At 45.4% G+C, this 15,931-nt stretch overlaps 1 protein-coding gene across 2 annotated transcripts in view; it reads right to left on the bottom strand.

Annotated features, from left to right (window-relative positions):
- Nucleotides 1–3,803: 3,803 nt before the first annotated feature.
- LOC126544616 (dnaJ homolog subfamily B member 14) overlaps nucleotides 3,804–15,931 on the bottom strand; it is a 93,468-nt gene continuing 81,340 nt past the window's right edge. Inside the window, exon 8 of one of the 2 annotated variants that reach the window (XM_050192053.3) lies at nucleotides 3,804–5,722. In XM_050192053.3, coding sequence (XP_050048010.1) covers nucleotides 5,604–5,722 — 119 coding nt within the window. In that variant the 3' untranslated portion in view covers nucleotides 3,804–5,603. Of the gene's footprint in view, nucleotides 5,723–13,158; nucleotides 13,221–15,931 lie in introns of those variants that run through there. The other variant, XM_055062104.2, reaches the window with a different exon arrangement.

Here is a 15,931-nt window from a genome sequence, read left to right as displayed (position 1 = left end):
TGCGGGCGGGCGGGAGTCATTAAACTATAGTTAAGAGAACGCTTTAGCTCGGGCCTATAACTCCGACGCGGCCTATTCAAATACATGTAAAACGAAAAAAAAAAAAACGCTTTTCCGAGATAACCACTGAACCCATTTTAATGAAATTTGTTTGTTGCATTTGAGAGAGAAAAATAAAATTCTAGTGACTGTTTGAAACGGAATTTCGATTTAGGGCCTCAATTTCGTGAAAATAATTGTCAGAAATTCGAAAAAAGTGGACGCACGAAGTTTATAAGTAGCTCTGCATCAAGAACAGATATCGCGGTTCCGTAAACGGCATCCATTATATCATTGAAAGCGGACAAATCCGATATGTCAACTTATATCTTACATGAATTTGTTACGTTGTGTACAAGGGTTCCGCAAAAGCTGTATTTCCATATTACAGAATATTTTTTTTAGATTCATGTGTAACATATCAATTTTGTCTGCTTTAGATGTACTCATATGCAATTCACAGAATTGCGGTATCATATTTCCTTGCAGAGTTAGAGAGTTGTAAACTTGATAGTTTCGTGCTCTGATTTTTTTTTTTATTTTTGCCCATCCTTAATAAAAATTGACGATCTAAATAAAAAATTTCTAACCAACAGTCACTAGATTTTAAGTTTTTCTTTTAAATGCAACAAACTTCGTCAAATTTGGTGCAGTCGTTGCCGAGAAAAGCGACTTCTCCTTTCACACGTATTTAGATAGGAGCACCCGAGCTAAAGCTTCCTCTTAAACGTGGCGACTACACGTGGTGACACAGCAGCGAAAGAAACTTGCTGAAGCTAGCGGCTGTGGCGCAGTACCTAGGAGTGTCACCATCTGTGCAAGTGGCGAACCAGCCCGACGCGGCTTCATGAAGGGAACACTAATATCAGGTCAGTCGGCTCTCCGTATATTTTACCCGCGATCTCAACAAGCTAAGCCGTGGGGTAAAGAGAAAAGTCAGTCGTTGCTTGTTTTCGCCAGCCCATAGCGAGAGCGCAGCTGTTGTCAGCTTAGTTCAGCTTGCAAACGGTGTGGCACACCGTTTACAAGCTGCAAGGACATGCCTACATTGTGACGCAGCAAACTACGTCACAATGTGGGCATGTCTTTCTCTATGAGGTGGCCTTGACGTTGTGTCGAGATCCATGCCCCTTAGTGGCCGAAATGAGCTCACCGAGTGTCAAATTGTATATCTCGAAACAGAAGCGCTCCAGGAGAATCAAAGTGAACTAGCCTTCAAATAAGATAAACATATACCACATTTGCGACGGCAAGTAAATCAATGTTTTTGTTAATTGTGTATTTGGCGACTAATTTGCCTCGGAAATTGTGTCAAACAAAGCGCATACACCACCTGTGCACGCAGATTTTGCGTAGCTAGCACGGCATTTTTATGCAATTACTGTTTTATTGAGATATAAATTATATGGACACTCCATAGGCATTTCTGCCGTCGGCGTCGCCGTGAGGTTCTGTATAAAACAGGAGACACACGGTACGATTTGACGTCCGATCCGACGAGCGGCGCTGCATGCTCCGACATGCGGCATATGACGATTCGGGGCACACGGTACGTGCATCCGAACGCGCGAGCGGCGCGTAAGCTCCGCCCAGATCCAGCGCCCAAACTTGTATACGCTCAGAAGACTTCATATCCACGTCGAGAAACGCAATATAAACAACTTTGCACAACACTGCTTCACTTTACGCGAACACTGTCAATAAAACTATAAATCTGCGAGTTAAAAACCACAACGGCGCGTTGTCCACTGACTGTTCCGCTGACGGGCAGGCCGGTCACGACCGGCTGGTCATGGGGCCGGTAGGCCTAGCTCGGCGGACGCCGCGGCTAACGGCGCTTGCGATTCAGCCCGAGCTCGCCGAAGAGCGCTCATTTTTGTCAAACTATGAACACTGTACGCAATCGTTGCGAAAGGCAAACATGTAAGCCAAGCGAGCAGCCTCGCTCAGACGGTCGGCGTGTGCTGCCTGCCTGCGCCCGCATCGCGGCTCCCGATCTCGCCAGTAGCTTAGTACTAGTGTACTAGCCGCCGCTTTACAGAACAGGCACACGTTCGAGATAATTTTGCTGAACTGGTAACTACTAAATACTGCGAGAAATCGGCCCGCCGGCGCCGCCTCTGTGGAGGAAACGTCAGAGAACGTCACATGCCAGTCTTTGGCTGCGGCCAAACGACGGTGCGGTTGTCGGATGCGTCGGAGGATGAAAATCTGCCCGGTTTGTCGCACGCCGTGCGTCCGATCCGGCGCGTCGGACGCCGAAGCGAACCGTGTGTTTCCCGCTTAAAGTCCGAAGGTGATAAAACCGTCGCCGCGCGCCGTATGCTTTTAAGTGCGAGTGAAAGTGTGCGAGGGTGAGCCGTCGATCGCAGCTTATCTAGCGTTCTACTCCGCGCGGGCCGAACGGCCGCGCGCGCCCGCCCCTGTATCTCGAAAGCCATCCGACAGGGACAGAGCGTGCCCGTGCGCTGTTTTCACGGCTTAGTTTGCGTTCATGCGAGACGCAGTACGAAGGTCAATTCGCTCGCTGCTGCTGCCTCGCTTCCTCCAGCGTTTTGACGGCGAGTTTAAGCCCACGGTCACCCAGCGAGATGCGTTCACGTTTGCTTGTGCGCGCGCGACACTACGCTCGTTTAGTAAGGATACATATGTTTACAACTTTATACGGCCGATAAAACTACTATCCTTATTTCGTATATCTGTCCACTAATTTAATATCGCAATCGATGCTTCGACTTTCGGGCGAAACTCTAAAAATTTTTGAAAACTACGTCTATACGTAGGCTGTCCCACATAACCAGTGCCAAAATTGAAAAATGTGCGATTGCCGCGTAGCTGGCCGGAACCAAGGTAATGCTTGCCATCGCTTGAATCATGTCAGACTATTTTTGTATTTTTCCTAATAACATCATTTGTTAACTTCTTAAATATCGTGAGAGCAAAATTGCCAATAAGAAAATCGTAGGCAATCATGAAAAATTTCCAATCCATCTTTCTGCTGATCATACATGCTGCATAAAAGTTTTTTTCCCAAGCCTGAAAACAGAAAAAGAAACTGCAAAAAGAATGAAGTTCCACACAACTAGACAATGCAGAATTTTTTGTTTTGCTGGCTCTCTTGCTATAAACTAGGACATTTCTCTAATCGTCGCATGCAGCAAGGCGGATATGACATGCCGTACGACGCATCACATAAAATCACACAATGCGTCTCTCGCTTCACAAGAAACCCCACAGACTTCGCCCAGGTCTCATCGGTGCACAGCGAACAGTAAGGGAGGTAGTGTCTGCCATTCACTTGCTCCATTTTCCCACATGTAGGAAATCATTTGCGTATTACTGCTGCAGACACTGCGGCCACCCGTACTCCAGCCGTTAAGTAGGAATACCTTCATGATGTTTACAAATAGCTGGCCTGCTCAAAGTACTGTTTATCTTATGAATGTAGTAAATTCTTTCCCTTAGTGCAGGCTATGGTCGGTCATTGTATCCTTAATCCAGACCGCGGTTGTCCAGCAGGCGTGCGGCAACCGCGGTGCACGGGCTATTGCTGTTGCCATCCCAGTATCCCTACAACCTGCAGAAGATTCACCATGCTACCTGACGTTGCATGCGGCTCCTTTTTATTTTAGAAGTCCTTTTTTGATGCAGCACTCAGAAGTTCGGAAGCGCACATTTGTAGCAGCATGCAGCCGCTTTAATGGGACACATTGATGACACATTGGCCTGCATCTAGTTTATCAAGAAGACAAACAAACAAAAAGTAAACCTTCTTCGTATGTTTATTGATCAAAAATGTGCTCGCATGCTTAACTCCTCTCAACCTATCTTCTTTTTCCCACAAAAAGCAGGGCTTATGCTGCACATCAACTGCCGAAAAAGAAAAATACTAGAGTCAGTATCTACTCAACGCATGGCAAAGTGTGCGGTGCTGACCACTTGCCCCCACTCCCTGATCAATAAAAGGAGCAAAAATGGGAAAGAGAAAAGTCAGGACAATGAGCAACTAACCAAAGGCAAATAAATGGCTCTTTTGCAGTCTTTACAGCCTTAAACTTATTTCGCAGTTGACTCCAAAATTTCCTCTATTTACACGCAATGCATTCTTCACAAGCTCAACAACAGCACACTTTATAAACAGTGCACCTTCTTAGCAGGATAAGAAGCTATGTCTTCCGACAATGCAGTACAAAAGGCTGCATGCAATTGCATCCACAAGCAGATTGAACATTCCAACTGCACATAAAAAGGACGAGACGGCAGTCTCCAGATAATACCACGTCAATGTTGTGGGACATTGCAGGCACGCAATTCTGCTCACTGACAATGCCATATCTGCTCTTCATTATCATGAGATGCAAAGTTGTACCCTCCTGATCCTCACCGGTGCCCTCCCCACAACCATGCACACACACCACTGTTTTCCACACACGGTCAAGCCAGCACAGGGTGTGGTTGAAGCAGTCACGCCTTGTGTCGTTGAGCCCTTCCATGCGACGCCCCAGCACTGCACTTGGCTATGTTGCACACACTAAAAATACACTGCAAGTGGTGCAGATCTACAGTGGCACCCAGCATGTCTGAAAGTGTGGTGAGAGCAACTGCTACTACATCACATCTAAAATCAACACATTGAAAACACTAGAACAACTGCTCTTTACCAGCTTTCCCCTTCAATTTTTTTTAAAAAGGAAGAAAAGTATACTTAAATGCTCAAATAGGCAAGAAAGTTCTCCATAGAAAAAGAAGGGAGGAAGAAAAAAATGGTCAAAATGATAGGCATCAAGAACTGCAAGGCTGCAGCAACACACTACTTTCATGCCTGTAAGCTATGGCAGCTGCACAGTCAATGATGAAACACGAGATCTATTGAATGTCCTGCTAAGCAATCTCATGTTCTCCTCATACTAACTGACAGTGTGCCCTTGAGACCAAAGTCAAATGCCTTATTGACAAGGGTAGCACAGATCACTCAATGCACACACCGATCGTGCACCATATAAAATTAGCAACAATCGACCTGATCAACTGTGCTACATTTGAAAACCATCACCAAATAGGTTACAAGATAAAAACCTTGACGTAGTTGTCAATGTACACAAGCCTGCACAGCGCTCTCGGTGCAGCGAACAAAGTATGCACCTGGACAGAAGACTTACACAAGGCTCCAGCTACAGAGACAGATTGCCCTTTGCACTGTGTGCCAGCTGACGGCAAGAGAATCACAGAAAAGATGCAGGCAATCCCAAACTTAACATATTCACAAAAGTTCTCTTGCAATACTTTCACCATAATCAATTTCACTATTTATGTATAGTAATGTACAGCCAGCAGTCCCCTCAAACTCCATGAACCCTTGCCGCACATCCAGCAGGGATAAAAAGGCAATGAAACAGAAACAAAAGACAAGACAATCTCTGTATGTACACAAACAAGCGTGTAGGAGGAAAAGGAACAGCTGGAGATGTAAGGTGACATAACAGAATCGTGGCGACTGCTTCTGTGTATTCCCGGGGGCCAACACAGGGAGGACCTGGCTTAGGAGTGCATCCACTGCAGCAGGGTCAGACACGCATGCGTGACAATTGGGCCAGCCGGTCACATGATGGCATCTGGTAGTCCAGAGCCCGCTCCTCCAAGCTGGCATCTCGTAGGCTCTTGGCTCGCCAAAGCAGGCTCTCTTCTGCAAGCAAGGGCCAGGAACAAGACTTCAAAAAGCTTTCCATTCCAACACTGCCGTCTTCATGCAAGAACCTATAAACCTAAGGCATTCCACAGCATAATATACAGTCGAAAGCCTCTACAACAAAGTGAAACTAGAATGGCGGATTAGTGCTCCAAAATGCTCAAAGCATTAATGTACCAGGAACAGAGATTTTCTAATGAAGTGTGGCTCTGTCTGACCCTCGCCAATGATCAAGACATGCATCTATTGAATAGGCGTCGATGCACTCTATTGCAAGAAAGTAGAAGCCAATCAACTGCACTTTGCAGTGGCCAGGTAGCCCTTACCAAGTAGCAATAGGGCATATATATTGAGCCGACCCCTTACAGATTCTGCAAACTAATTTATGGACAAATACACTTAGCATATAAGGGGTCATCATTTTCAAGTTTTCAGGAATTTTTAGAAATTCCCTTTTGCAGATATCACAATTCTAGTTCTTGGGCTGGATTATTCATAAGTGGAAACTACTTGCAAAAGAAATTGAAACATATATTCAACTAATTAAAAAGAAACACTAATAAACTTCTTAAATAATTACTTTGTGCTACATATTGCAATTTACGAATTGTTGCTGGTGAGTTTGCAAGGCATATCCAGAATGACTTAAGTTTGGAGATATGCGCCATCAAACTCACTGAAAAAATGCGCTGTTGTTCCACTCACTTTTTAAACAAAACACTTTAGTCATTGAAGCACTAAAGTAACTAGAATGCCCATGTATTTCATCCGACAAATTGGAAAATGATATCTTGAAACTGGTGTCATCCTGGAGATTCATCTCAAGTGAATACATCCTGTAATCTCACCGGCCACAATTTGTAAACTGCAATATGTGCTGTAAAGTAATTAATGAAGTTAACTAGTAAATTTTGGTTAATTAGTTGAATATGCATTTAGATTTCTCATGTTAGTAATGTCTGCCTCTTCGAATAATTCAGCTAAAGGACAAGAATTATGCTTTCTGTCATAGACTATTTTAAAAAATTCCTGAAAATTTAAACAAGCAATTACGGCTGTGTGTTTTTTCCCTGTATTTAGTGCTCACAGACTGTCAATGCTCCCAAACAGCGTGAAACAATTATTTTTCCTGGCAGACGTCATGAACTCGGTTTAAGGCCAGCAGTGAAGTGCTTGTATTTCTTTAAATTCTTGCACAGACAGCAATGTTGGAGATAGCCGCAAGATCAATTAGGCGGGTGCTAAGAATGGCAACATGCAACAAATACAGATTCTTGAAGCCTATAATCTCAATGAATTTGTGAAGCTGCCAATCAAGGGCATATCCCCAGGATCTCATTTCGTGATAGAACAAAAATGCCGAAGGTATTGTGGAAGGAGGTTAAGCCTGCGCAAATATAAAACTGCTTTCGGAAAGCTTGTATTTCATTCTGCTCAGTTGATATCTACAAAGACAAAGTGTGGGATGTCATCAGCCTTGTGGACACAAGGCACCAAACTCTTGCCGACTGCGGGCAGTCTTAGTATGACTGTTACTGCTGATGATGTAGACGTCTCAACGGACATCTCTGAAGAACTTTATTCATTTTGACCCCTTCTCTGGGGTTTCAAAGGTATAATGAGATCTAGATATTATAAACGCTTCGCTTGATCTAAATGACACCTGTCGTGAACACGCCGAAGGAAACGTAACGAGTGTCTTGGGCACGTTCACGCCAGGCGTCATTTAGATCAAGTCAAGCATGGGCTTCAAGTTTAAATGCATTTCTGAATACGGGGGTGACTGTCTTGTGTTGCATAGCCTTGCTCAAACATCTTGGCTATGGAAGCAGCTTCACTTACAACTACGTCCACAGCTTGTGAAACTTGAGAGTGCCATTATCAGGCTGACACTACTGGAACAGGCCTCAATCACCAATTTCTGCCAGTATAAGCACACAGCACACTATTTTGGGGAGTGAAGCAGCTCTTCTATGCTTTGTTTTGTTCTTTGATGGTAGTTTTTGAGGGAAAGTCAATTGATAACAAATTTCTGATATAGTAAACACATCTTGCGCTACAAAGGTCCTGATTACATGGAAAAAGTAAGCACACAATGTGTACCTTGCTGGAAACACTTCATTTTCACGCCTCTTATGATTCTCTACAACCCCCTAATTGACATCTTGAGAACTAGAACAATTAAAAGTTACCTAACTGCTTTTATTTACTAATTCAATGACACCGATTAAAAATTACTCAACAACACATTAAACAACATACACTTGATGTTATACACGTAAAATACCGCTAACGTCAGATTTTTCAATCTCCCAGGGACCGCGTGAATGTCCAAAAGAATGAATATGTGCATTTAACTGTCCACAAGGGCTCAAACAGCCACAAGCATGTGGTATCCTGTGTTGGCTTCTGGTTTCGGTTTGGGTCGTTTACGTCAGGACGCCACTCAGCGCCAAACGCTGTAAGTTGCCTGCTGCATTTCCCCTCGCAGAAATAAAATAATTCTTTGCCTGGTCCCCGACTTGAGTAGTCCGGCTCCTTTCCTGCGGCGCTGCACGCCCCTGCCGTTTAGACCCCATGCCGTAGGTCCTCCATCCGGCCGCCCCATCGAAGCTACAACAAACTGGCGACGAGGTAAACCATTTACTCTTTTCCTACGTGCTCTGGCCGTTCTACTGCTGCTCTTATCCTGCTTCGGACATGCAAGACGCTACATCTACTTCTGCTCCATCCACCTCGACTCCCCCGCCTTTGTTCTTGGTACCCAGCATGGCGTTCGCAACCCCTATGCCGCCTTTCCTTGCATAACCCGGTACTCTTTCGGTACCCTGGCTCACGTAGAAACCTCTTTTTTTTCCACGTTTCTCCAGGCTACCGGATGCGAGGCACTACAAGACGACAGGAAGAAAACCATTTTACTCAGTAACTTGGGCTTCGAGGGGAAGCGTCTCTACTACGACCTCGCGTCGCAAACGGACCAGATGGCTACTACTTTCGAAGACATTCTTCGAATTTTCAACCAGCATTACGAAGAAAGCACCAATCCCCTGGTGCATCGCATTATCTTCCGGGACAGGAAGCAACTACCTGAGGAAACCTTTCAGGACTTTGTCACCGCGCTACAAAGGCTGGCACCTGCTTGTGCGTTCGGGGCTTGGCACGACGAGTCCCTTCGCGACCAAATTCTGCAAGGTGTCGCATCAGCAAGAATACGAGAACGGCTACTCTACAAAGGATCGTCCCTAACGCTCAATCATCATCAGCAGCAGCCTGGTTACGCCCACTGCAGGGCAAAGGCCTCTCCCATACTTCTCCAACTACCCCGGTCATGTACTAATTGTGGCCATGTCCCTACAAACTTCTTAATCTCATCCGCCCATCTAACTTTCTACCGCCCCCTGCTAAGCTTTCCTTCCCTTGAAATACAGTCCGTAACCCTTAATGACCATCGTTATCTTCCCTCCTCATTAGATGTCCTGCCCATACGCATTTCTTTTTCTTGATTTCAACTAAGATATCCTTAACTCGAGTTTGTTCCCTCACCCAATCTGCTCTTTTCTTATCCCTTAACGTTACACCCATCATTCTTCTTTCCATAGCTTGTTGCATCGTCCTCAATTTAAGTAGAACCCTTTTCGTAAGAATCCAGGTTTCTGCCCCGTACGTGAGTACAGGTAAGACACAGCTGTTATATACTTTTCTCTTGAGGGATAATGGCAACCTGCTGTTCATGATCTGAGAATGCCTGCCAAACGCACCCCAGCCCATTCTTATTCTTCGGATTATTTCAGTCTCATGATCCAGATCCGCAGTCACTACCTGTCCCAAGTAGATGTATTCCCTTACCACTTCCAGTGCCTCGCTACCTGTGTAAACTGCTGTTCTCTTCCGAGACTGTTAAACATTACTTTAGTTTTCTGCAGATTAATTTTTAGACCCACCCTTCGGCTTTGCCTCTCCAGGTCAGTGAGCATGCATTGCAGTTCGTGCCCTGAGTTACTAAGCAAGGCAATATCATCAGCCTATCGCAAGTTACTAAGGTATTCTCCATTAACTCTCATCCCCAATTCTTCCCAATCAAGGTCTCTGAATACCTGTTGTAAACACGGTGTGAATAGCATTGGAGAGATCGTATCTCCCTGCCCGACGCCTTTCCTTATTGGGATTTTGTTGCTTTGTTTATGGAGGACTACGGTGGCTGTGGCGCCGCTATAGATATCTTTCAGTATTTTTACATACTGCTCGTCTACACCCTGATTCCGCAATGCCACCATGACCACCGAGGTTTCGACTGCATCAAACGCTATATATAAGGGTCGGTTATATTCTGCACATTTCTCTATCACCTGATTGATAGTGTGAATATGGTCTATTGTTGAGTAGCCTTTACGGAATCCTGCCTGGTCCTTTGGTTGACAGAAGTCTAAGGTGTTCCTGATTCTATTTGCAATTACCTTAGTAAATACTTTGTAGGCAACGGACAGTAAGCTGATCGGTCTATAATTTTTCAAGTCTTTGGCATCTCCTTTCTTATGGATTAGGATTATGTTAGCGTTCTTCCAAGATTTTGGTATGCTCGAGGTCATAAGGCATTGTGTATCCATGGTGGCCAGTTTTTCTAGAACAATCTGCCCACCATCCTTCAACAAATCTGTTGTTACCTGATCCCCCCCAGCTGCCTTCCCCCTTTGCATAGCTTCCAAGGCTTTCTTTACTTCCTCCGGCGTTACTTGCGGGATTTCAAATTCCTCTGGACTATTCTCTCTTCCATTATCTTTGTGGGTTCCACTGGTACTGTATAAATCTCTATAGACCACTTCCACTTGAACTATCTCATCCATATTAATAATGATATTGCCAGTTTTGTCTCTTAACGCATACATCTGATTCTTGCCTATTCCTAGTTTCTTCTTCACTGCTTTTAGGCTTCCTCCGTTCCTGAGAGCATGTTCAATTCTATCCATATTATACTTCCTTATGTCAGCTGTTTTGCACTTGTTGATTAACTTGAAAAGTTCTGCCAGTTCTATTCTAGTTGTAGGGTTACAGGCTTTTGTACATTGGCGTTTCTTGATCATATCTTTCGTCTCCTGCAATAGCTTACTGGTATCCTGTCTAACGGAGTTGCCACCGACTTCTATTGCAGACTCCTTAATGATGCCCATGGGATTGTCGTTCATTGCTTCAACACTAAGGTCCTCTTCCTGTGTTAAAGCCGAATACCTGTTCTGTAGCTTGATCCGGAATTCCTCTATTTTCCCTCTTACCGCTAACTCATTGATCAGCTTCTTATGTACCAGTTTCTTCCGTTCCCTCCTCAGGTCTAGGCTAATTCGAGTTCTTACTATCCTATGGTCACTGCAGCGCACGTTGCCGAGCACGTCCACATCTTGTATGATGCCAGGGTTAGCGCAGAGTATAAAGTCTATTTCATTTCTAGTCTGGTCATTCGGGCTCCTCCACGTCAACTTTCGGTTATACCGCTTGCGGAATGCTCAATAAAGCCGAGCAAATCGGATGAAGCGAACAGCAAGTTGACAAGGAACTTCAAGTCTTCAACAGCTCATCTGTTCAGCGCGTCTCGATGCAACTGAGCAGATGCTGGTGGGCAAGTTGGTTATGCATGGCGCTTTCTTTGTAATCGACGCAACGCCAAGATGGCGTCACCAGCCATCACCATCACCGACTTCCCAACTTCCGACTTCCTCACCCGGGTGCGCAAGATGGTGGTTCTTGCTACCCTCCTCCCTGGACCCGGCGCCTTCAACATGGCACTCAACGGCATGGCAGACAGTCGCATCCTCGGGAGGCCGGCCAACATGACGCCTGGCCCGAACTCCCAGAAGCCAGTCGAGACATCGTAGTCCATTGCTACCGATGTAGTTCACCTTACCACATCGCATCCGATCAAACCTGTCCGGCAAAGCACGTTACCTGCCGTGCGTGTGGAAAAGTGGGACATTACGCTTCGGTTTGCCGTTCGAAAAACCGAACACAGTGACAGTCTCCTGCTCAAACGCAGCTTGTTTCCATTACCGCTGATACAGACTCAGCCACTACAGTCCCGTTTGTGCTTACAATTCAAGCACCGAATTTCCGTCCGGCAACAATTCACGCCGAAGTCCTCATTGCGAATACTACACTCAAGTTGCTCGTGGACACGGGAGCTACGGTGTCGCTGATGAACAGCTCCCTATACGAAGAATATTTCAAGGTTTTTCCATTATCTTCTTCGAGTCTTTGACTCAAGAATTATTCGCAGCAAGAAATTCTGCATTCAGGACATTTCTCCGCGCTCGTCAAGTACCACAACAAGGCTGCAGTAGTGACATTTCACGTCACGAACCAAGGCACTTCTCTTCTGGGCTTAGACGCCATTCAAGCTTTGGGCATTGACATTCAAGGGTCTTCACTCACATGTCAACAAGTATCAGGACTTCCAGCTGACCCAAGCATCCAGCTTCCGTCTCTTCCTCACAAAGCTCCAGGAGAGTTCGCCCATCTGTTCTCAGGACAATTGGGACTTGTACAGGGCTTCGTCCACGACGTTCGTCTCCGAGCTTCAGTGCAACCAGTCTCAGCAAAACTGCTTCCTCTACCTCTAGTTCTCCGGGAGCGTCTCCGCCGAGCTGCAACGCCTGGAATCAGCTGATGTCATCGAACGAGTCACTGTGTCCGAGTGGATTTCTCCGCTCATCGTCGTTCGGAAGAAGGACAATTTCAGTTGACTTTGCGTCGATCTTTGAGACCCCAACAAGGCTATCATCATCGATGCCTTTCCGCTACTGAGGGCTGACGAACTGTTGCATCGACTCGCTGGTGCTTCTGTCTTTAGTAAGTTGGACTTGCAGTCCGCTTATCATCAGGTTTTATTGTCCCAGAAAAGCCGTGAGCTTACTACTTTTATCACTCATGACGTCTTTTTCGCTTCAAGCATGTGTGTTTTGGTTTGGCATCTGCGCCATCCGCTTACCAGCAGATCATGTCATCTGTTTTAAAAGACTGTCCAGGCACCTTGTGCTACCTTGATGATGTTCTTGTGTGGGGTCACACTCAATGTGACCATGACAGAAATTTGCAAACCGTGCTGTCTAGAATAAGTAATGCAGGCATGCAGCTTCACCACAAGTGCGTATTCAGTGTCCCAGAATTAACTTTCTTAGGACATAAAATTTCTGCAAACGGCATTTCGCCGATGGATAGCAAAATTCAGACAATCGTGGAGGCACCAAAGCCTAAGGACAAGAAGGCTCTACATTAATTTCTGGGCCTCACGGGATATTATGTTAAATTCATCCCGCAGTATGCCGACGTAGTGGAACCGCTAAGGAAACTCCTAAGGCAAAGACAAGCCTTTGTCTGGGATCGGGATACTGAATACAGCTTTCAGGCGATTAAAGACTTACTTGCCTCACGCCCAGTGGTACGCATGTTTCATCCGCATCTTCCTATTGTTGTGACGATTGATGCTTCTGACGTTGGCATAGGAGCCGTCCTACAGCAAAAATGCGGAAATGAGCTCTTTACAGTAGCTTTTGCTTCTCGTACGTTATCTTCCGCAGAACAACGGTACTCCGTAGGTGAATGGGAAGCATTGGCATGTCTGTTTGCATGTGAACACTGGCATGTTTACTTGTGGGGTCAACAGTTCACTCTACGAACTGATCACCAAGCCCTAGTCGAATTGCTATCTTCAAAGGGTCCTGGACAGCGACCATTAAGAATTGCAAGGTGGAATGCAAGATTGCTATATTAAAATTTCACCGTTGAGTACTGTAAGGGTGACCAAAATGTTATTGCGGACGCATTGTCACGCTACCTGTCCCTCCCGAACGTGAGCCAGCACTAGATGAGGAAATAGTGTCTTTAGTTTTATCTTGTATTACAAAGGAGGAATTCCAAGCAGCCACACAAGCAGATCCAGTATGCCAAGCATTAAAAGACAAAATAGTAAAAGGATGGAGAACTGCGGCGGACCTTCCGCCAGAGTTACAGGCATATGCTGCTGTACAGTCTGAATTGTCCTACATGGATAATCTGCTTCTCCGAGGTGAACATATCGTTGCTCCTGCTTCCCTGCGTCAGACACTCCTGTCTATTGCTCATGAAGGTCACTTAGGCATCACGAAAACCAAGCTCAAATTGAGAGGCATCTACTGGTGGCCTCACATGGATAGGCAAGTTGAGGAACTTGTGGGAAACTGCTTTGTGTGCCAACAAGCAGATAAATCTGCCAAACCATCTCTTGCGCCATTACAACCTGTCGAATGGCCATTAAGACCATGGGAGAAGTTAGCCATAGACATAATAGGCCCTCTTGATCGTGCTCCACAGTATGCATGCTTTGCATTGGTCGTGGTTGACTATCATTCCAAGTGGCCCGAAGTTGCTTCTGTCACATCGGAAGCCATCATGCGCAGTCTCATGTCCATATTCAGCAGAGAAGGATTTCCTGATGCTATAGTGTCCGACAATGGACCACAGTTTGTTTCTGCATAGTTCGAAAACTTCCTGAAGGAAAGAGGCATTAAGCATTTCTTGTCTTCTCTTTACTACCCACAGGCCAATGGCCAGGTAGAAAGATTTAACCGTGTCCTTAAAGAGTTCATACAGATTGCTATTTTGAAACGGCGATACCTCAGGCTTGCGGTCTTAAAATACTTAGCAATTTACAGGTTTACTCCACATCTGACTACCAGTGCGTCTCCAGCTATGCTGCTCCATAGTTGACAACCGCGAACTCATCTGGATGTCACAAACATGCCTCCGATTCATCCTGAATTTGCTTCTCCAAAGTTGCGCCAGGAAGTGCAGAGTAGAGTACGTGCAAAACAGGAAAATACTAAAAAGTATGTGGATCGTCATCGCGCAACCAATGTCCTCAGTTTCAGCCAGGCTATCTGGTTAGGGTACGTACTTCACGGAAATCTGGTCCTAAATACTCCGGTCCGTTCAAGATTTATTGCGAAGTAGGTTGCAGTACTTTCCAGCTTGAAAATGGCAAGCGTTGGAATGCGTCTAAACTGGTGAAGTACTCTGTACATCAGGGTGAAACAACAAATGAAAGGAGTCATTTCAATGATGACACATTCTTTGACGATAGTTTTCCACCTTTTCTTCCAGTTCCTAACGGTACCCGTTTTCCTGAGGCAGCCACGTCTTTGCAACCGGCTGTTTCACCACCGTCATCAGGTTCACCCCGTGCAGAAAAGTCTCCTGAACGTCCGTACGACACTCCCACCCCAAGACACTGCTCCTGAAAACACTCAGGACATTGACGCACCTTCCAGTCCCAGTATGAGTAACACTTCCGCTGTTCCTCTTCTACAACCTGAACCAGTCCTCCGCAGATCTACACGTCATAGACAACCTCCAGTACGGTTTAAGGATTATGTTTCCAAGTAGTTTTCTGCCTTGGTTTATTGCCTACAGAGGTTTCAAGCCTCCCATGCGAATTCGGCTCTTTATGCCAAAAGTTTTCCTTACATCTCTGTTAGATAAATAGTACGCAAGTAGTATCCTTCAAATGGGGGGATTTATGGCAGCATAAAGGGTGCAATGCACATGCTGTACTTACTGCTATACTGCAGATTTATCGATGGGTCCTAGTGGTAGGAACACTTTTGATTTCTTAGCATCCTTGTAGAAGGCATACCATACATTTCTTGTACGTTACATTTCTTGCAGCATAAGTATGTAGTATGCACATTTTCACTACGGTAATAGCCGCCATACAAAGTTGTCTTTCATGCCAAAAAGTTTTGAACATTACTTAGGTCGTTAGCATCCTTACCCCCCAGGGGGACTATCCCAACTTCCTGGGAGTGTAAAGTGCTTTGTAAGCACAATCTCCAATCCACGACAGCCACAGAGCTGTCTCGAGTCAGGCTCAGTGCAAATGAGCCACCCATCAGTGCTGTCCCAGGGGGCACACAGATGTTTGCACTGTCTACTTTTGTACTCTGTGAACTCTTTTTCATGTGTGATCTGTGTGAGCAAGTCTGCATCTCATCGTCTTCCCAAGACGGGTACTGAAACTCTTCAGGACTGTAGTGCAATCGTGTTCATTGTCAGTTTTCATGTTGTGTGTTTTTCTTAAAATGGGGAAGTCAAAGATGTCATTTTCTATTGTATAAAGATGTCATCACCAAACACGCGTGTTACAGTGCTAACATGTATTCTTTTGTAACTCATGACTTGCTTTTG

Source organism: Dermacentor andersoni, chromosome 1 (genome assembly GCF_023375885.2).
Source record: "Dermacentor andersoni chromosome 1, qqDerAnde1_hic_scaffold, whole genome shotgun sequence".
In the NCBI taxonomy this organism is placed as follows: Eukaryota; Metazoa; Arthropoda; class Arachnida; order Ixodida; family Ixodidae; genus Dermacentor; species Dermacentor andersoni.
This window is presented reverse-complemented; position numbering and strand designations above follow the sequence as displayed.